The 22,499-nt window shown below is 48.5% G+C and overlaps 1 protein-coding gene across 1 annotated transcript in view; it reads right to left on the bottom strand.

Moving 5' to 3' along the window:
* The window catches only part of LOC147669012 (zinc finger protein 638-like), a 472,920-nt gene that overhangs the window by 393,912 nt on the left and 56,509 nt on the right, over positions 1-22,499 (bottom strand). Inside the window, exons 4-5 of the mRNA XM_086948283.1 lie at positions 21,666-21,943; positions 6,088-6,572 (exon numbers count right to left, since the gene is read on the bottom strand). Of these exons, the coding sequence (XP_086804409.1) occupies positions 6,088-6,572; positions 21,666-21,943 (763 nt within the window). The remainder of the gene's footprint in view (positions 1-6,087; positions 6,573-21,665; positions 21,944-22,499) is intronic.

Genomic DNA, 22,499 nt, shown 5'->3' with positions numbered 1-22,499 from the left:
CTCTTATGCTTCTTCCTCGAAGACTTCGAAGCGTGAGCCGAAGACGACTCAGAGCGTGACCTCGAACGAGACCTCGATCTCGACCGACGAGTTCTTGACTTCGAAGACTTCTTAGCTTTCTTATCTTTAAGTTTTGCCACAAGGAGTTTCGTCTCTCTTTCTCTTAACGCCTTCGGAGTCATCTTCTTGCAGCAAGGACAGTCCTCGACGTCATGGTCGGAACTCAAACACCAAACACAGCATTCATGAGGATCGGTGATAGACCTAGTCTTGCCACATTCGCCGCAAGCCTTAAACCCAGTTTTCTTCGACGACATTTCGAAGAATGTAAAGATAGACACAATAACAGGATAATAGTAACAAAGTTACTGTAAAGCTACAGTACGATCCCTGAAAACCGTTAGCGTCGACGACGCGGAAAAAAGGGAACTGATGTCATCACGCCGGCGTGGGCCTGTTATAAGCGTCGGTGACGTCAGCGGAGTCGCGAGCGGTGCCGTGCCTCTGTGACGTTCGCCCGATCCACGTCGGCGCGAAGCTACAAAAAGAATTTCCGTATGTTGCTGACGCAAGGGGGATATTCACAAGGTGAGGAATCCACACGGCAGAAGTATCTATCAGAAGGTGTATATACCATCGAGTACACCAAGCCCGGTTACTTCTTCGGAGGAGGGGACTGCGAACCAGCCCCTCCAGTAGGTGATAGCCGTCTCCGGCGCCCTCCACCAGACTCAGCGCGACTCAGTCTGCGCCGCTTAGGGGAGTAGGAACAACTCCGACGCCGATCTCTTCCTCCTCGACTCAGAGCTTCGCTTTTCCGGTGTCGAATGTCACCTCCGCGACTCCGGCGTCGAACGCCGCCTCCGCGACGTCGACCGTTCCATTCTCGACGACGAGCGTCGACTCATCCTCGACGCAGTCCGCTTTCTCGAGGTCCTTGGCGCCAAGGATCCCATTGACGCCGACCGTCCTAGACTGTGACCGGCGGTATCGCCTAGACGGCGAACGCCGACGCCTGTTGCTTCTCCTTTGATGCCGATAGCTCGACTCAGATGTTGACTACGATGACGAAGACGCCGTCAACAGTGGTTTCAACGGAGGCCTACCCAGGCTCTTCTTCGTCGAATCTTCACGCTAGCTCGACCCGGATCCCCGGGGAGATGGGGAACACACCGCCGTCATCCCTCTCAACTTAGTCGTCGATGCAATCGACGCCGATGGAGACCGGGACAGTTTGCTGGTCTTCCTGCCTCTGGGGAGCCCCCCAGAGGCCTCAGTAGAGGGAACCTTCCCAGCCTGCCCAGACCCACCTGCAGCCGTCTCTTCTAGGCCTTGAAGCTTAATCTTCAGCCTTTCCCTCGGGGTCCTTGCTGAAAGGTTCTGGCAGATGTCACATTCTTCAGGGACATGTGCTTCAGGGAGACAGATAATACAGACGTTGTGTGGATCAGTCTTGGACTTCTTCCTTCCACATGCTGGGCATTTGTCGAAAAGAGCAGGCATTTTAGAGCCCTAAAAATCCTGAACAAACACACAGGAGTGAAGGGAAACACCAAGAAATATAAACTGCAAACACTTATCAAAAAGTGAACAAAAATCCAATATAAACCCTTGAAAAAGGGAGAGCTCAATGCCCGGTCCTGTTAGCAGGAGCCGGAAAAAAGAACTGAAAGTAAAAGGGACCTGCTGTGCATTCTGGGAGAACTTCTGGAAAGTTCTCTTAAAGGCACAGTATCCTACTTAAGCCACATAATGGCAGCCTATGGGACTTGTCTGTCCATGCCTTTCTCTATCATTCCAGAGTTTTTTTATTGGTAGAGGCAAGTTTCTCTATGGAAGAAACAGGGCAGGCTGTGTTGTGTGTGGTTTTGTTTGGTGGAATTTCTAGTTGAAGTACTGGACAGTGTAGCCTGTGGATATAGGCTGCATTATTTGTCTTTAAACTCTCTCCTAAGTGTCTTTGCAGTTCTGCATTATTTGACAACTTAAGAGATTTTTGATTGCCAGGGTCCACACACATGGGCGGGACTATTCACTAGATTATGACTATACACAGAGATCCCCTACTACAGAAATCTATATTTCCTTTGTCTGTATTTATATTTATAAACGGCAAAATACTAGCAAATTTTACCACACTGCCGTCTGGTATTTTGCTACCGACGGGGAACCTGGAATGACTTGGGATGCCTGCTGTAGTAGAGGCTTCCCACACTTCAGTCTGGCAAGAAGGAGTGAAATAAACAAAGCCTCGTTAACATGTGAATGGTCTTTTTAAAGACCTGTGAAGTACTCGGGGGAGGCTTGTCCGCTTCGTTATCTCGCGCAGCATGAAACTCCCGTCAGGGCGCCTCCGGGCCCTCACTACGGCGGCCGATTCCTTTCAGAAAGAACACTGGGGTTTAGAGTATGGCCCCCTCCTTTGCTGGCTCATGCTGCGGGACCCCCGCAAGAGTAAATAGCTGCCTCTGGGAGCTGACTGTGTGGCGGCTTACTGGACTAAGAAAACATCTGCATACTTCCGAGGGGCCTGAGGCACACCTGTCTGGTTCTGCCAGGGTCACAGAGCGCACAGTGACTGGACGCAGCTCTCCAGCAGCACGAGTGACAAAAGTTGTGAACTGGACTGATGCATGATTTGCAGCGATTTACAACTGTCCTGAGCTCTAAGACAGTAAGACACAACCTCTGATAGTGTGCCTGTCTACCTTACCGTGGATGCCTAGACAGCATAGTCAACCCACTCGTAAGTAGGGTTGCCACCTTCTCTACACAAATACCTGCCATTGGTTCACCTCATTTTAGGATTTACGAGTCAAATAGAATATACAATATTATAAAAATTGTCTTTATAAAGTTTCTTCGTTTTTATAAATCGCCTTTCTGTCTGTTTACTTTAATTAGCAGCCAGTGATCATTAATTTGGCTGTTCCAGAACATTGCAAAGTGCATTCTTCTGGTTTTTATTGTTTAATGTATGTACAAATGAGTATTGTGCTGCATAACTAAATACTTATAAGGTCCCAAAGGCGAGACCTATTGGCTATGCCAATGCTGGTTATTTGTTTTCTAGTACAATATAGACTATATTGTAATAGAAAACGAATAAAATTGTCAATTTAAATAAATGTGGAAAAATACTAGCTGTAGCGTTGTCTTGCTTATGGCAAAAATAAATGTGAATAAATACAGAAAAAATGGGCAAAAAATAAATATGGATAAAGACTGACGGAAATGGCAAAAAAATAAATACCATAAAACCGGGAGCCCTAGTCATGATGTACCTTTCCTTCCCCAACAATGGTAATAAGTAGCTTAATATACTTTTCACATATGCATATATAGTTTAATTTGAATACATTATGTATTCCTTTCAACCAATGTTATTAAACTAAATGAGAATGCAAGGGGTTAAATTTAAGTAGTACAATAAAACCACATTGAAGCCCCCTTATTATAAGGAGAGTTGTTTTCCTGTGTAAAGTTATTTTTACTTTTAATCTGTGACAGTGAATAGTGTTTTTCTAATGGCAATTTTGTAATAAACGACAAGGAATAGCCTGCAGGGTAAAACTAATACCAAGATCAGGCAAAGCCAGTGACGGCAAATTGGACATTTTTGTCAAGTACATAATTATCAGCTATACAAAAAGCGTCATCAATAACTAGAAGATTAATATGGAGGGGCAACGATTGTGTCTGGCATAAATTGCATTTATTTGGCTAAATTAGTCAATTGCCTTCAAGAGGTGCATTAAGTGAATGTAAAGTTTGTAAATGTCTGGTCTGGTGTAAGTCCCTGCATGTGGGGAAAGCCTTCAAGGCAGCGCTGGGAGGGGGGCTGGGCAACTATGCCAGCATTCCGATTCATGAGAAGATAGTCCTGTTTATGACCTGCGGAGCACGTGAAGTGGCTGCTGGCAAATGGCTTTGATATTCTGGTCTTGCTTTGTGGGAGGGGTAGGGGGAGCGAATTGCTGTGCAACCAGGCGCAAGCAAAGGCAGAGCGCATGTATATATTTTGTCCTGCGTGCGCGCAGACACGGAAGGAGACAGATTAGTGTGAACATGAGGATAGGTGGCAGGACAGAGGACGGCACTGTTGTGTTTTAAGGCGGCAAAAGCGAATGAGGATAGTTGGCAGGACAGAGTGCGGGGCAGAGGGACAGGCATGGCGAGTCAAGAACATGAGGATAGGTGGCCAGACAGGTGTGGGGCAGAGGGACAGGCACAGCGAGTCAACAACATGAGGATAGGTGCCCGGACAGAGTGTGGGGCAGAGGGACAGGCACGGCGAGTCAAGAACATGAGGATAGGTGGCCGGACAGAGTGCGGGGCAGATGAAAGGTACAGTGCGGCAGGAACATGAGGATTAGTGGCAGGACAGAGTGCGGCACTGTTGTGTGTTGAGGCAGCAAAAGCTAAGAAAAGGAAAGTAAATACCATGCGGCACAGAAGAAGACACAAGGGACTTAAGAAAGAAAGGGAGCGAGCAACCAGACGCAAGCAAAGGTAGAGCGCATGCATATGTTTAGGTGGCCGGACATAGTGCGGAGCAGAGGGACAGGCGAGGCAAGAACATGAGGATAGGTGGCAGGACAGAGTACGGCACTGCTGTGTGTTGAGGCGGCGAGAAGAAAACACAAGGTACTTAATAAAGACAACAAGAAAGGGAGAGCGAGAGGGAAAGATGGTGAGCGGAGATATGAATCGAAGGCGAAAAAAAAAGGTAGACTGAGCAAAAGTCAGTAGACGGGAAAGAAGAGGTAAGAACAGAAAGACGGAGAAATGAAAGAGGGAGCAGTCCGAAGAGAGGCTGCATGAGAGAACTGGGAAGAGAGACGGGGAGAGTATTAACACGAAGGAGAAAAACCAGTCAGAGGCAGGACAAGTCGAGACAGAAATAAAATTAGTTGCAGGACAATAAATGAAAAGGCAAGATTGGAATAAATGATTTTAAATGGGGAAAGAACACGAAGGTAAAATAAAATGAAAGTACAGACAATAAACTTAAAAGGACAAGCTCTTGGCATTGCGTGGCGGGGGGGCAGCGTTCCTTTGAAGTCGGAAGGGTGGGAGGGAACGAGAATATGAGCGATAAAAGTAAGAAGGGGAGCAGGAAGTGAGGCAGAGCGCGCGCTGGCGAAGCTTCGCACTTGAATGCCTCACATGCACTGGGCATAATCCACACTCCAAAACCTCTTGGTAGGATTTGCTGGTGGCCCTCTATATCTCTCGCTAGCAATGCGCAAGCGCATTGGCAGGCGAGACCTAAAAAGGGCCCTTTGGGAAGCTTCAGGTTGCGTGTTGCTAACACCCTCTTTGCCCGCAGCCTCTTCACCCGCAGCAGCTTGATCTTAGAGTCACTATTCCTGAACATTAGATGTAAGCACATTCAGAATTTGGACAACTGCGCCTGTATACGGTCAGTGCCCTAGGGAAAGAGGGGAGGACAGAGACGTGTATGCCGGGTTTGGTGGCTCTATGGACTAATGCATCAGCTGCATGGGCCTGTGTTAGACCTCATGGTGACAGTTTTTTTTTTACTCTAGTCCCGCCCCCACCACTGCGGCCCTCGGCCACATTATAAATTTGGCCCCCCGAGAGAAAGTTTCTAAATACCCATGCTCTACACAAAGCTATAGATGAATAAATGCCTATCACTGTAACTAATACCAAATCATATCTTAGGGACACATTCAAGTTTAGCACTCTGCTGCTCATCAGTCAGCTATATATCCCATCAATGCCCAACCACACATGCCATACTCTAGTTCTACACCATTAAGTCAAATTAAAATTGTGTCTCCGCGACATTTCAGATTTACAACAAAAGGAGTATGAAGTACATTAGTGTAGCTATGGTTCAGTTGCCACATAAAGTGTAACCTGTCAAGCCACACAATCTCACTCAACCACTATAGTTCAATTACAAAAACAAAGAGAATCAGATCAACCATCGATAATGAATTTTTAAATACATAATGCATGGCTATTAGTCAACGAAAAGTCTGACCAGCAACAAATAAAATGTAACTATACAACACTAATTAACTCTGGTATGAAACAGAAATCAAAAATACTGACCCATGGAAGAGAATGATATGCTTCCTTAGGAGTCGGAGGTGGGGGTGCTGGAGTCGTAACAACAACTGCTTCCATATTTGAAGGTTTTCTTTTATCGTGAGATTTTTTTGATTCATCTGTAGGAGTAACTGACTTTTCTTCAAGTGAAGTGGAGGACACTGGCTTCTTAGCAATGCCATCTGCGCCAGACTTCTTGGACAATGTGCTGCTACTGCTTTGCTTCTGGCTACTGCTAGAAGGCAGCCTCTTTGATGATGCGCGGTCAGCACTAGCTGAAGATTTTCTAGGAGAAGTGCGGTCATTGCTAGGATATCTGGCAGCAAATCCAGGCCTTCTTGTAGAAGTGCTTTCGGAACCAGGCTTCCTTAAACCTGTGGATTCAGGTTTAGTCGGTATTCTTTTACCAGCTGCAGAAGATTTTCCATTTCTATGTTTACCTAATTCAGTTTTCGAACCAGATCTAAAAGTATCTGAAGATTTTTTTTCTGAAAGAAACATATTTCAATTAGTGTGGATGACCTAACATGGATTAACATATTTGAATTTACACAAGTGTTAAAATTAAGGTTTTGGTTGGTGTCATTTACAATATTATTAAAGGAATGGCCTAGGTGAACCCAAAGGAAGTTGCTTACGGAATGGCAGACTGCCTGCCTATCACAAACAGAATAGGGATAACTGAGCTTCATACTGCCACTTTAATATATACTGCAGTCAAAACCCAAGAATGCGGACCTTTACATTCACATTCCTGAGCAAACGCCCATTTATAAAATATGTAGCAATTCCCAAGCATCCATCCATCTCAAGCGACGTAGAGACAAAATTGCCTGCACAAGAGTCTGGGGATTTTTTGCCTATTTTTGTTAATCAGCATACATGCCAGTCTAAAGTGATGCCGGCCCGAGATGGGTTGTAGGCGAGCAGCTCTGTATGTATTGCATTTTGCTATCTTGAAGAAAAAAAAAAAATTGAGAAACACCAAAGATTGTTTAGAAACTGTTTTAATGCTCAGAAATCAGCAGAAATTCTCATAACTCACTGAAAGCATAGACAGCTCCCAGGCTGCATTGCAAACACACAGTCTAAAAAGACTGAAAAGCTAACCTGTAGCTGCATAGCAATAAACTGACATCGTGCCTTTAAGGCACCCATGACCCTCAGTATCCCATCATGCCTCAGGGGTGACAGTTAGGTCAGTTCTTTTCGGAAATTGAAAAAACCCAGTACCAAATAGGTTAACAATATCTCCTTATTAAAGAATGTCCTTTGCCCGGAGAGGCGGGAGGGTTGCTTATGACTTTGATGAGGATACCCCTGGAAGAGAACTAGGATTACAGGTAAGTAACTAATCCTTCTCTTCCAGGGGATCCTCATCAATAGTCATAAGTATTAGAATAGAATAGCGAGCCTCACCTCATCTCCCTGCGGGCAAAGGAATAACAAAACAGTAATAACCATACTAAGCCAAGTAACAACTAAGCTCGTACAGGCCGCAGGCTACCCAAATAGATTCCTCAATGAGGCTTGTCCTACTTGAGTATCAGCCCTGGAATAAGATTCTAGACAGTAATGCCTCGTAAAGGTATGAACTGATTTCCAGGTTGCAGCCTTGCATATTTCTGACATAGGAATGTCGTGCAAGAAGGCCACTGTGGCCGCTTTCCCTCTGGTAGAATGCGCTTTGGGTGACACCAATAAAGGCTTGCCTACAAGCTGGTAGGCCAATTTAATGCAGGAGACAATCCATCTAGAGATGGACCTTTTGGCCGCTGGAAAGCCGGTTCTCATTGAACCATAGTTCACGAACAGCTGATCCGACTTCCTGATTCCCTTGGTTTTTTCGAAATAAAACTTTTGAGCACTCTTTAAATCCAAGGAGTGCAATGACTGCTCTGCTGGGGTCGCTGGATTTGGAAAAAAAGAAGGGAGGGAGATGGACTGATTTATATGAAAATCAGAAACCACCTTAGGCAAGAAGGATAGGTGAGCCCTCAGGACCACCCTATTGTGATGGAAAACAGTATATGGTTCCTTCGCACAGAGCGCTTGTATCTCGCTTACTCTGCGCGCTGATGTGATTGCTACCAAAAAGGCTGCTTTCCAAGATAGATGTTGCCAAGAGGCCTTGTGAATAGGTTCGAAAGGAGGTGACAACCTGGATAGAACCAGGTTCAATTCCCAAGGAGGAGAAGGATTTCGCACAGGGGATAGACTTTTTTCAACCCCTGGAGGAAGTCCTTAATCACCGGAACCTGAAAGAAAAATCTGATTAGGCGATTTCCTGTACGCTACTATAGCTGACCGATGCACTCTAATGGAAGCATATTTCAAACCAGAAGCTGCCACGGAAAGGAGGTATGGCAGAATTACCTCCTCCTGCCCTTTAGTAGGATCCAGGTGATCTCTACACCATATGTAAAACCTTCTCCACTTGAACGCATAGGACGCTCTCGTGGAAGGCCTCTTAGCCTCCTTTAAAATGTGCATGCATTCGGGAGGCAAGTTCAGATGTCCATATTGCAGGACCTCAGGTGCCATGCTGTTGGGTTCAGTGATGGGAGGTTGGAATGCAGTATCCTCCCGTTCATCTTGCTCAACAGGTCCGGCCTGCAAGGAAGTAGTCTGTGTGGACACACAGACAGATGCAGAAGGTCCTGGTACCACCACTGTCGTGGCCAATCCGGAGCCATCAAGATCATCTCTATGTCCGACCTGAGGAGCTTGGACACTACCTTCGGAATCAGAGCCAGGGGAGGAAACGCGTAAGCGAATATTCCCGACCAATCCATCAGGAGAGCATTCCCCTGCGTCCCTGGCTGCAAAGGCGTGGCATTTGGCGTTTGTCGTCTGCAAACAAGTCTATGGCCGGAAGACCCCAGCAACGAAAAAGCTCTACCACTTCGTCGTTTAGCACCCAGTCTGGCTGATCTTCGAAGTGCCTGCTGAGTGCGTCTGCTTTGACGTTCAATTCGCCTGGAAGGTGCACCGCCACAACTGAGGCCTCGAGAGAGAGAAGCCAGTGCCAGATGGTTTGAGCCTCTCGGGAGAGTGGGCGAGATCGCTTGCCTCTTTGTTTGTTCAGATAGAACATGGTGGTCGTATTGTCCGTCTAAACTGGGACTGAGTTGGACTCTATCGCTGGAAAGAAAGCTTTGAGAGCTAGAAACACCGCTCTGAGCTCCAGCATGTTGATGTGGTATGTCTGCTCCTGCGCAGACCACGGACCCTGAATCTGAATCTGAAGCGGTCCCATGTGCGCTCCCCAGCCTTGCAAAGAGGCATCCGTCACTATAAACTGGGAAGGAAGAGGTTGGTGAGAAGGTACTCCCACCAGCACATTCCTCGTCCGAGTCCACCATTTGATGGCATCCTTAGTTGTTGAGAAAGAGTGACCCAATCTTCCCAACGCCCTGTCGCTTGGTCCCACTGGTCTTCGAGAGCCTGTTGCAGAGGCCGCATTCTCAGCCTGGCGTTTGGGATGAAAAAAATGCAGGACGCTATGGAACCCAGCAGGGATGCTACTTGTCCGGCTGTTGGAAACAGACACTAGCAGAATCCCACATTTCTGTCTCATGGAAAAAAGTCTCCCAATTTTGTGTCCAGAACGGAGCCTAGGTAGTGGATGGACTGTCGGCCGCTGGACTGACTTCTCCAGGTTTACATGGAGACCTATCCTGTGCAACTGGTGCAGGCAAAGTTGCAGATCCTGTGATTCCCGTACTGGAGATGAACCCTTTAGGAGCCAGTCGTCCAGGTACGGATAGATGAAGAGTCCCTTCATGTGAAGAAAAGCAGCCACCACTGCCATGCATTTGGTGAAGACTCGTGGTGCGGACTGAGTCCGAAGGGTACCACCTTGTACTGGTAGTGTTTGTTTCCTACGACAAACCTCAAGTACTTGCGATGCCGCAGCGCAATTGGAATGTGAAAGTATGCATCTTGCAGATCCACCGAACACATCCAATCTCCGGTTTGAAGATGTGGACATATTTGGTGAAGAGCTAACATGCAGAACTTTTCTTTTACGATGACTTTGTTCAGGAGACGAAGATAGAGTATGGGGCTGCATTTGTCCTCCTGATCTCTTTTGGGGACAAGAAAATATCTGGAGTAAACGCCTAGTCCTTTGAGAGGGGGGAACTTCCTCTATAGCTCTTTTTTGTAGCAGGATTTTCACCTCTCTCCTGAGCAAGCTTAGCTGGTGAGGGCAAAATCTTTGGAGGAATGCTCCTTGGAAGCGCACGGAAACCTAGCATGTATCCATTGCGCAGTATATTCAGCACCCATCAATCTTTAGTGATGCTGACCCACTGCCAGGTGTTGTGAAGCACTTCCTCCCACTGGAGTGGGCAACGGCGACACAGGAAGCCACTGCTCAGGCCTTTCCTCCTCTCGTTGTGGTAGAGGACTGCTGGTGACCTCCTCTACCTCTGTTGGATTTTCCTCGAAACTGGGATTTCCCCTGGTTCTTATTTTGGGTCCACTGAGGGGTTTGAACCCTCTGTTGAGCCCCTCTTCCCTTGCTGGTCATGAAACTGCATTTGAACTCTTTTTTCTTTTCCAGACCCACCGCCTTTACTGTATCCAGCTCTGTCTTCATACCAGTCATCTCTCCGTCAGCATGTTCTCCGAAGAGAGGACCCCGAAAAAGGGAGATTTAGGATGCGATGTTGAGCATCCGGCTTCAAACCAGTGAGACGCAACCAAGCTAACCTGGCACAAACCCCATGTGAGTAGGAGTGTGCCGCAAGAACTGCACAGACCGCTGCAGTGCTTATCAACCGGTTTGCCACCAGACATCCTTCTGTCATAGTTTCTTCGAAGTCCTTCTGGTCTTCTTTTGGAAGCTTTGAATTAAACCTTTCAATTGAGTCCCATAAGGCTCTATCGTATCTACCCAATCGAGACCTTCAGTGTGGAGGCAGCTGAATTGCACACCTTGCGACCCCACAAGTCCTGTGATTTGCTGTCCTTATCTGGTGGTGCTGAAGAGGAAGCAGAAACTGCATGCGTCTTCCTTGCAGCTGCCACTATCACAGAGTCCGCTGGAGGGTCAGATTGTACAAAAACTGGGTCAGATGAAGCTGGTTTGTACTTACATCCTTGACCGGATCCATTATCTCCGGGACCAAAGGCAGCAGCGGGCGAGAGACAGATTTTTAGTGCAAAGTTTCAAAAATTACTGTTGTAGCCACCTGGGGGACAGACATCTCAATGTTCAGTTTCTGAGTGTGAGAAGTTGGCCTGATATGCAGTGCTCACTATTCTAGTGATCACTATGCATCAGTCCAAACGACCCTTATGGTGATTGGTTGTAAGTCAACCTTAGACCAGCTATCCTAGTAGCGTGGATACGAGCAGTCTTCGGGCTAAACTCTAGAGGGCGTGTTAAGCCAGCTGTTATACCATCACATATACCCCTTGAACACCAAGTGAAAGGACACCACACAAGTGTTATGAAAATAAACATTGTATTTATTTGGATCACAACAGCCCTGTACTCTTTATGAGGACAGGGTACTAAGCACACAACAAAACTCTTATGAAAATACTTCAAGTGCACAATCTATACAAATGCCCGAGGGCACGGAAAGTTAGTGTCTCGGGCGAACCCGATAAGGTAAGTCGAAAAGGACAGTGACTCTGGGCCCTTAGATAATGAGGCTATGCTGGGGCACCGAAATGCCGAAGTTACCTAGCCCAGGGGCTGCGGCTGCATAGGTCTTTTACAGACGTCGGGAATCCTCGCTGACGAACCAGGAGCCTGAAGGAAGGAGTTGCTGGCAGGCGACCAGTGAAGATTGTTCGAAGAGATCCAAGCCTGGATCGAAGATGGATGACACCTGAAAGCAGAGGGGACCAAGTTCGTAACTACTAGCCAGTAGTCAGAGGGCACCAGGAGGGCACCGGGTGGTAGTCACCTCGACTAGGTGAGTGGGCGACGCTAGGCTCAGCAGTCTCATGGACCAGGAGGCGTGGTCGGCGACCAGGATGGAGGTGCGAGCTGTCCCACGATGGTTGATGCTGTCGGCATCGCTGGGCCCAGGATTGGGGCAACACGCCTTGGCAAATTCAGGCCCACGCGGTGGACCTAAAATGGCGTCTGGAGTGGACCAGGAGGGTCCGGGGTAATCCTCTTGTGGAAGGGAGCAAGGGCCAGTCTGGAGCAACCAGACCAGCAGCAGTGATGTCGTCGGGCGTCGTCGAGAAGGCCACACGCCAGCGGGCTAGTAGCCAGACAACGTGATGAGCAGCGAAAAGCAGAAGGGCCCCACGCAGATCGTGGAGATGCTGGGAGGCTGGACTTCGGTGCTGGAGCTGCTCAGGGTCGGGGCTTCTCGGACCCCAAAGCACTCACCAGAGGATCCCTCGGCGGTCGTGCTGGATAGAAGTCGTGCAGTTCTGATGATGGCCGGTCCCTCGAGGTCTCGTCGCATCCACGGATCTCAGCTGAGCTGACGATGTGGGTAGAGGTCAGAGGTGCCAGGGAAGCCGGGTCTCGTCGAGCTGGGCAGTCGGATTCCGGAGAAATGACGTGCAGCAAACCGCAGAGTTCTTAATTGGTGCCTGCGGATGCAGGGTGACTACTCCTTAGTCACAAGGGAGAAATCTTGAGAAGAAGTCGAGTTCCTTTCGTAGAAAGTAGTTTCTTGATTCAAACATGATCTAATTTGGAAGGGTCCCCGCTCCTGCCTTTATCCTAAAGAAAGGGGTGGGTACGCGACTAGGTCCTGCCCTAGGGGTGGGACCAGGAAGGGGGGTGGTTACACCCCTCTCCCATGCCTGACTTTCCCCAGGCCAGGGGCTGGTGTGCCCCTGGAACTGGTTCTAGCCAGCAGATGCGTAGTGAGCACCGGAGTGCCACTTGCCGTCACCTTCCTGTAAAGCCCTGCATTCCCAGGATACACAAAACCCTGTCTGGGATGGTGCTAGCACCGCCCCCGACAGGAAACCCTTTGTCCAAGCTCTCCTCGCTGGAAGGACTCCCAGCAGCAGGAGGTCAGACTCGTGTCTGTGGTGGCAGCATCCATTTTGTGGAGCTGAGGCTTCAGTTAACTTTAACCGGGGTTCACAGTTACGTACATGTCGTGTCCCTCTAGAAGGGTGGAATGCTAACCCCGTCGCCAGAATTGGCGAGTTGTTAGTATTCCAATTCGTATGACACCTTACTCGACATGTTTTGATAGAGCAATACCAAAGATAGCATTTAACCGCGAGGATTATAATGCACTTAAGAGTATATGGTATGCGTTATCATGGAACAGCTATTAGGACTTGGTTCCGCAAGCTGCAAACGGGCTCAGCTCATGCCAGAGCACCATTTCACACGATTCCAAGCACTCTGCCTTCAGGATTGTCAAGGCCTGCCATAGGAGTGACTGATAGGAATCTGTATGTCCATTTTTAGGGTTAGATATAGGTATACTATATCTAAAGCAAAGGGTGATTACACCACCTTGCCCCAGCTGTCGTGCAGCCAATTGTGTCAGATTTAGATGGCCATCCAGGGGTGGCATAATACATGCTTCGGCCCCTGGTAGGCCCTGGGTACACCTATGCCCTGAGTTACAGGGTCTGATAAGGTGGCCCAGTTCCAATTGGAAATGTACCTAAGGAACATGGAATCCATTTTAGAGAGCGAGCAGTAGGCCTGGGGTCCTGATTGGCAGGGCCCCAGGTCAACTAAGTCGGGAAACCAGCAAAACACCAGGCAAAAAAGTTGGGGGTAACCATAGTCCGGTATCTACCTTCCTACACTGAGCTCCCCTTTGTAGGACATCTAAGTAAGTGCTTATGTCATCCACTGAAGAGGATCTAGAAACAGGACTATCCGTTATCATAGGAGAGTAATCCCTCTTGGAAGACCTGGTAGAAGAGGTAGATGAAGTAGACAGAGTTATTCGACGTCTACGGTGCGCACCGTGCCTCCTCTCCCGTGATCTTCTTGGATGTACTTCCCTTCTAGGAGAGCAAGATCTGACCGAATCTTTTCTTCTGGGTGAACGAGATCTGACCATATCCTCTCTTCTAACCGGAGCGGGATCTGGTTGGCCACCTCACAGGCGATCTGCTTGCTTGGCGCCTGGGGGGACTGAGTCTGTCCACTTCCTCTACCAACCTCTGGAGAGGAGATCTGTGCGGAGGACTGACATACTCTTGCATACGTCTGGCAGCCCTTGACTCTCGCCAATGATCCAAAGACTAGTACCATCTAGGTGACTGTCTGACCTCCACAGCCGAAGGATCTGGCTGCCGTACAGGCGATCTGTGGACAGGACTTCTGGATCTTGAGGATGTTGTCGAAGAGCCAGAAGACTGACTTGGAATGGCGAGAAGCTGACTCAGTCACCATGATTACAGAGTTCCTCGACGACGATCGAGCTCTTTCTGAATACCTCGTCGTCGTGCGTTCTGGCGTCGGATGTCTTTCTCTCAACGCCGAATGCGTCTGGGGAGTCGGCGGAGCCATCAATCTCTACGTCGAATGCTTAGACGGCGATCGATGTGAGGATCTACGATCTCTCGACGTTGAACGGCGATGAGCAGCCGTCGGCGGAGCCCTCTCTATGTCGAATGTCTGGGCGCCGACAGCAGAGGGGTCCTGGATCTTGACGCCGACCGTCACCTGGTTGACGGTGGCGGAGTCACATTCCTCGACGCCGAACGTCGCCCGGTACACGACGGCGGAGGAAGGACCTCCCTCAACACCGTTCGCCGCCAGGTTGACAGCAGCGGAGGGGATTTAGACGACGGAACTGGATTCTTCGACGTAGTCGTACCTGGTCTTCTCTTCGACTGCGAGCCCGCCGTCGACTGTAGTTTTGAAGATAAATGACTCACGGGTGGTTCTTTTCTCAGTGCCGAGCCCGACGCTGAAGCTGAAGGGTGCGAAGACTTCTCTTTTGAAGATGTTTTAGCCTTCTTGGAGCCCTTCTTCACCGGAGGCCTTCCTCTGGATAACCTGTGAGCCAGGCCATAAATGCGAATCCACTCCCTGTCTGAGAGTTCTTCCTGACAGGTGCTCACAACGAGGACAGGTGCCTGGATCATGTTCCTCAAGCAGACACAGGATACAGACGTCGTGGTTGTCTGATTTTGCCTCCTTGTTGCCACAAGGACATTTGTCAAAAAGTGAAGGCATTATTAGTTGAAAATGCTCACTAAACTGACTGAAAAAGACAGTTTCTTACTTGACTAGATGTAAAAATGTAAAAGTAAGTAAAAAAGTTAAGTGAAGTAATTTTCTGTCAGAAAACAAATTAGTGGAGCTGTGTAACCAGGATCCTTCCTGAAGGAGCCGGAAATAACAACTGACCTAACTGTCACCCCTGAGGCATGATGGGATACTTGGAGTCATGGGTGCCTTAAAGGCACAGGTGTCAGTTTATTGCTAATCAATCAATCAGGATATTTGTATAGCCCGCTACTCACCCAGAGGGTCTCAAGGCGCTTGGGGGAGGGGGGTCCGCTACTGCTCGAACAGCCAGGTCTTGAGTTACTTCCTGAAGGAGAGGTGGTCTTGGGTCAGGCGGAGGTGGATGGGAGTTTCAAGTCTTGGCTGCCAGGTAGCAGAAGGATCTTCCTCCCATGGTGGATCTTCAGATAAGTGGCATGGCGGCGAGGGCGTGGCTGGTCGATCGAAGCTGGCGGGTGGGAGTGTAGAAGGTCAGGCAGTTGTCGAGGTACCTGGGGACCAGGTCGTGTAGGGCCTTGTGTGCGTGGGTGAGGAGTCCGATTGTGATCCTCTTGTTGACGGGAAGCCAGTGAAGGTCTCAGGTGTCCGGAGATGTGGCTGTGTCGGGGGATGTCCAAGATAAGTCGTGCAGAGGCGTTCTGGAGTTTGGCTGTGGTTCCGGCATAGAGGGTGTTTCCGTAGTCCAGTCGGCTGGTGACGAGTGCCTGTGTGACAGTCTTCCTGGTTTCGGTGGGGAGCCATCGGATGATCTTTCGGAGCATGCGTAGGATGTTGAAGCATGATGATGAGACGGCGTTGACTTGTTTGGTCATCGAGAGGGAGGAGTCCAGGATGAAGCCCAGGTTGCGTGCGTGGTTTTTTGGTTTGGGTGCGCTGCCCAGGGCAGGGGGCAACCAGGAGTCGTCCCAAGCGGAGGATGATGATCTAAGGATGAGGACTTCCGTCTTGTCTGAGTTCAGTTTCAGGCGGCTGTTCCTCATCCACTCAGCTACGTCTTTCATCCCTTCGTGTAGGTTGGTTCTAGCGGTGGCTGGGTCGTTGGTGAGGGAGAGGATCAGCTGGGTGTCGTCGGCGTAGGAGATGATGTTGAGGTTGTGTTGGCGTGCGATGGCTGCGAGGGGGCTCATGTAGACGTTGAAGAGGGTGGGGCTGAGTGATGATCCTTGTGGGACGCAGCAGATGACTTCAGTGGCCTTGGATCTGTACAGGGGGGGAGGCGGACTCTCTGGGTTCTTCCGGTGAGGAACGAGATGATCCACTCCAGTGACTTCTCTTGGATTCTGAAGTTGCTGAGGCGCTGCACTAGGGTGCGGTGGCAGACAGTATTGAATGCTGCGGAGAGGTCCAGGAGGATGAGGGCCGCTGTTTCCCAGTTGTCTAGCAGGGTTCGGATGTTGTCAGTGGCTGCGATTAGGGCGGTCTCGGTGCTGTGGTTGGCACGTAAGCCGGACTGTGAGGGATCCGTTCGTCTCGAGGAAGGCGGCAAGCTGTCTGTTGACTGCCTTCTCGATGACTTTGGCAGGAAAGGGGAGGCGCGAGATGGGGCGGTAGTTCTCGAGGTCGGCGGGGTCCTATGCAGCTACAGGTTAGCTTTTCAGTCTTTTTAGACTGTGTTTGCAATGCAGCCTGGGAGCGGTCTATGCTTTCAGTGAGTTATGAGAATTTCTGAGCATTAAAACAGTTTCTAAACAATCTTTGGTGTTTTTAATGCATATTCATGTATGGTGGAAATATACATACACACATACATATGGGACACATAATATAGTGTTTCCGGGGTTCCGCGCATGGGCGGGAATATTCTAATTCTTATGACTATTTATTTTGAAAGTTTTATATAGCGCGAACAAGATCTTTGCAGATATCAGAGCGCTTTACATAGGAGGGGTACATGAGGGAGCATAGTCAGACAGATAAATCATTAGAACAAACAGTACAAATAGGTGGCTGCAAGCCAATCATGTGAGTAATAAGACAACTAATACAAATATGCAAAGGGGTCAAACCTGTAGTACATATCGGTGCAGAGTATTAACAGAGTTCGATATAATAGTTCTACTACATACTCAATCAGGGACACACCTACCACCCCTGACCTCTCATCGCCCACCCACAACCCCACTATCCCAGTTCAGCACCAGGCAGTTGCCACACACGCCACAAAAACACGGACACAGATCGCTCCCCCCTCATACACCACTCACACCCCCACCCCTTCCACCAACCATCGGACCTCCACACATATCAACACTCCCCTCACACCTACAGTTGTCATTAACACTCTTCTCACCCCCGACAGCACAGCTCCCACCCACAACACACCTAACCCAGTTCTGCACCAGAACGACACGCACATCGACAAATCCCTCCCTTTATCCCCCCCCATGGGTAGTCGCCATTACCTTCTAACTAACTACGCAGAACACACCTCCTCTCTTAATTTAACTCCCCCCTCCTCACAAGAGGACCATCTCCAATCCCATTTCCCCTCCTACTCTCAGCCCCCATTACCCTTCCTGCACTCCCACCACTACTATCAGTCTCCCAGCCTACACCTTGAACCCCCTGCCCACCATCAATGCCCTCACTCATACCACCAACATCCTCCGTACCTCATCCACACCCCTCCCGCCCAAAAGCTCTCTCCGCCCTAACACCATACCGTACACTAACAACGCAGCCCTGCTCGAACACCAGCCCACTCTCCCACCTGCATGCGAATTCCCTGGTCAGTCATTCACTTCTGACAGCCACCCCCACCTCCACCACATACCCCACGATGGACAACGTCATGGACACCCTCACCCAGATCAAAGAAGACATACTCAAAGAACTACTCTCCACACACCCCATACACCCCTCACCCACCTCCACCTCCCCTCCCAACTTGTCCCCTACCCCTCCGACTGACTCCCTCACGAAACTCGCCCCACACCGGGCGTCAATCCCTGCTCATATTCGCAGCAACTGCCCTTGTCCCCCTCGGCGCCCCTGCAACCCCTCACACCTACACCTCCCCGCCTGACTTGCACCCCACCCTTCCGATTAACTCTCACTCAACTCTCCCTGCACCGGATCTCAATCCCAGATCGCAATCGCAATAACCGCCCTCGTCGCACCCACAACCCTACTTCTGACCTCGACACACTCACCCTTCTCCGCTCCTATGACCCAGCCCCCCAAAATCACACAACCACCTCACACCTCACCATTCCCGCGATACACTCAAATCCCCTTAGACCCCCTACACTAAACAGCAGATTCTCCATCCCCAATAACCTTAGAAAAGTCCCTCTCTCTCTAGAACCCTCTACCACCCTCAACACACCCAGTCTCAAATGCACTCTCCTCAACTGCAGATCTGCCTCGAAACATTCCGCCGCCATTGCTGATCTACTCTTATAGTTGGACCTTGACCTAATCATCCTGACTGAAACCTGGCTAACTGAATCTTCGTCACCTATAATGGACATTCTGGTTCCTCCCAACTACCACATTATCAGGCTCGACAGATCAGGCAAAATAGGTGGTGGAATCGCATGCATCTACAGGAACAACCTTTCTGTTCTGAAAGTCAATTCCACCTCCCTACCATACCCAACATCCTGGGAATACATCTGCCTCGACATTATTAGTGAGGGGAAACCGATTTTCTCTCTTCACAGCATTTACCACCCACCCAGGGACAACCTCAACTTTTCCCAACAAATCATGGATATGATCTCAACCAATTCCGGACGGCAGCTCACCCAAATATACCTTGGTGACTTCAACCTCCACTGGAACGATCGCAATGACGCGGTGGTAAATAGTCTTAAAAATTTCCTAGATGCCCTTAACCTCACCCAAATATGCAACAGCCCGACCCACGAGAAAGGATCTATCTCGACCTGATCATCTCCAAAGAGGAATCTATCCAACTTGAGTCCATCCAACCCTGTGACTGGTCAGATCATCATCTTGTCACATTCTTCATCAATGAAAAAGTTAAAATTAACCCGGCTCAACTCTCCAAGCCCAAAGTCTGGAAAAGAGAAATGAAGAAATTCAACCCAGGCTCTCTGCCCCCTAACAGTTGCAATCTCCTACTCCCACCGACAGGCGCTACGGACGTTCAAACCCTGACAGACCACTATCTCAACGCTATGACCTCAATAATTAATGCGGCTGCGACTATGCAGCTAAAAAGAGTCTCCTCTAAAATCTCCAATCCATGGTACGACGGGAGTCTCAATGAGGATAGACGAGACATGCGAATGGCAGAACGCACCTGGAGATCTGCACTGCACCTAACAGCTCTGAAGAAAAAGAGAAACGCCTACTTCAAGAAAATAAAACGCTCAAAATGTGTCTTCAGCCTCCAGCTCGACCAAGCAAAAAACCGCCCAAGAAAACTGTTTGAGCTAATCAGATCACAATCCAAAGATCAACCCCAACCACTCAACACTGGGCGTGAAGCACCCTCCTGTGAAGACTTCGCTGCTTTCTTTATCCAAAAAACTGACAACATAAAGAGCGATCTCCTCATTGACGCAAGCCTATACTCCAAACCCCAGCGCTTAGCACCCATTGAACCAAAAAACAATGCTACATGGTCAACCTTTGGCACATACTCGGAAGAAGAAATTGGCAAACTACTCAGCACCCTGAAATCATCCAATCACCTCACAGACCCCGCAGTAAAAGACTTTACCCCTTTGCTTCTCCCTCTCTGGACTAAAATTATCAACAGCTCTCTCCAACAAGGAAGCATACCTGACTCCCTCAAAGTCGGACAAGTCACACCTCTTCTAAAGAAACCTACAGCGGACCCCTCTGATCTCAACAATTACCGTCCCATTACTAATATTCCCACTCTCGCCAAACTGCTGGAAAAATGCGCACAACTACAATTGACTAAACACATTGAACAATTTGATCTCCTCAATCCTCACCAGTCAGGCTTCCAAGCAGGACAGTACAGAAACTGCTATGACTCACATAATTGACGACGCACTTCAAATGCTAGACCAAAACGACACCTGCCTCCTCATCCTTCTTGATCTCTCTTCAGCATTCGACACCGTTAAACATGAGAATTTACTAGAACTACTAAACACAAGAATGGGTTTATCTGGAACTGTTCTCAAGTGGTTCACCTCCTTGCTTCACAACAGGTCTCAGAAATTCAAGAGCAACAACCTGATGTCCTCGCCAATACCTGTAACGCTAGGCGTCCCCCAAGGATCCTCTCTATCCCCAACTCTGTTCAACCTAGTTATAGAACCTCTGACCACCTTGCTACAAGCATCCAATGTGCACTTTCACATGTACGCCGATGACACCCAACTTTATCTCAAATTACAATCCCCCAAAGACATCCTGCTCCTGAACTCAGAGGCACCCAATCCTGGCTTGCCGATAATCATCTCAAACTCAATGCCCTGAAAACAGAGTTCCTTCTGATCTCACCTCCAGCGAAGATATCCACCACTCAAAATTGGCTTAAACTCCTAAACGCACTCCATGTCCAACCCACCATCGTGGACTCAGCAAAATCTTTAGGCATAACACTCGACACCAATCTCAACATGCAGCAACATGTCAGCAAGGCAACAAAGGGAGCGAACTTCCAAATCAATACGCTGAGGAAACTTAAACCCTTCCTCCCAGCAAAAGACTTCCAAACCGCAGTACAAGCAATAGTCATCCCTCGAATAGAATACGGCAGCAACGCCCTCTGCGGACTCCCCCTAACTAAAACCGCACCCCTAAGAGCTTCTCTAAACGCCGCAGCGAGACTCATCACTGGGTCAAGAAAGCACTCCCACATTACCCCTGACTTGAAATCCCTGAACTGGCTGCCTTTTGAAGCAAGAATACATCTGAAAACCGCCTGCATGACACACAAGGCGGTACACCTAAACTCACCCGGCTACCTCGCTCAGAAGCTGACAATCTCTGGCGGAGCTAGAAACACTAGAGGCACACACAATCTTCTGCTGAAACCTCGAAGATTCCGGAAGGAAAAAACTTATAAGCACTCCTTCTCAGGAATGGCGCCTAGGATCTGGAACTCACTCCCTCCCGAAACCAGGCTTATCTCTTCCACTACACTCTTTAAAAATGAAGTAAAAGCTATCCTCATGGCTAAATACACTTGAACTACTATTGATGAGGATCCCCTGGAAGAGAAGTATGCAGCTCCTCAGCATAAATTTCATGCCCCCATATACGGACAGCTTTGCCTTAGAGAAATTTCTGTATCTGTAATTTGCAAGCATTCCCACTGGCTGGCAGCCGAACAAGACTTAAGCAAACACAATTTTGTAACTTGTGTTAAAAACCATACAACAGTAATTGGAAGAGGAAAAAAAAAAAAAGAATTTAGAGCGGTTACCTGGAGTTCTACTGGACTTCCTTGATGAACGTTCACCACTTGAAGTCTTTCGGTACCTTGGACTAGATCTTGAAATGCGTCGTGGGCTTCTTGAACGTCTTGGACTGCGACGAACAGCACGCCTTGGACTTCGACTTAGACTTCTCGGACGAGTGAATTTATCAGGGCTCCTGGATCGAAGAGGTCTGTGGCTGGAGCTTGAAGATCTAGGATGCCTAGGGCTGGAACTGCCAGATCCAGAACGCCCCCTTGGCGACCGATCTTTGTCTGCTTCATTTCTGTCAACGTAAAATTGAGACTATTTATGCAACCAAGTTATTTCCTTTTTCCTGGAATTTTTAAAGTCTGAAGAGAAATAAATGAAGCACAAATATACGGACTTTTAACATAACTCTAGCAACCCCTTGTATGTAATGGGATTACCTTAAAAACACATATGGACTTGATCTTTAGAAGGCACTACTACCTACATACCAAATAAACTGTCAGTTTGAACTTGAGCCTTAAAGTCTGCATTAACATATCCTGTGAAAGTCAAAAGACTTTCCTTAGAATCAGTCAGTGAAAGGGTTCTAAAATCAATACCAAATATCAAGTCCATCATTCCTTCGTAATAAAGAATTTACAAATGAAGGAAGTTGGGTACTGTAACCAATCTTTACAGGAATTTACACCTAAGCAAATTCACCCTGATATCAAACTGCATGATTCTCTTGTACATGGCAGATATTGTCTAGGTTAAATCCAGGAATCATATGACAGTAAAATGCTCCATCATTTTAGCATTAGAAAAGCCTGCCTTTTGTAACGAAGCATTTGCAATGCAATAATTAT

Source organism: Lissotriton vulgaris, unplaced genomic scaffold (assembly GCF_964263255.1).
Source record: "Lissotriton vulgaris unplaced genomic scaffold, aLisVul1.2 SCAFFOLD_1591, whole genome shotgun sequence".
Taxonomy (NCBI): Eukaryota; Metazoa; Chordata; class Amphibia; order Caudata; family Salamandridae; genus Lissotriton; species Lissotriton vulgaris.
This window is presented reverse-complemented; position numbering and strand designations above follow the sequence as displayed.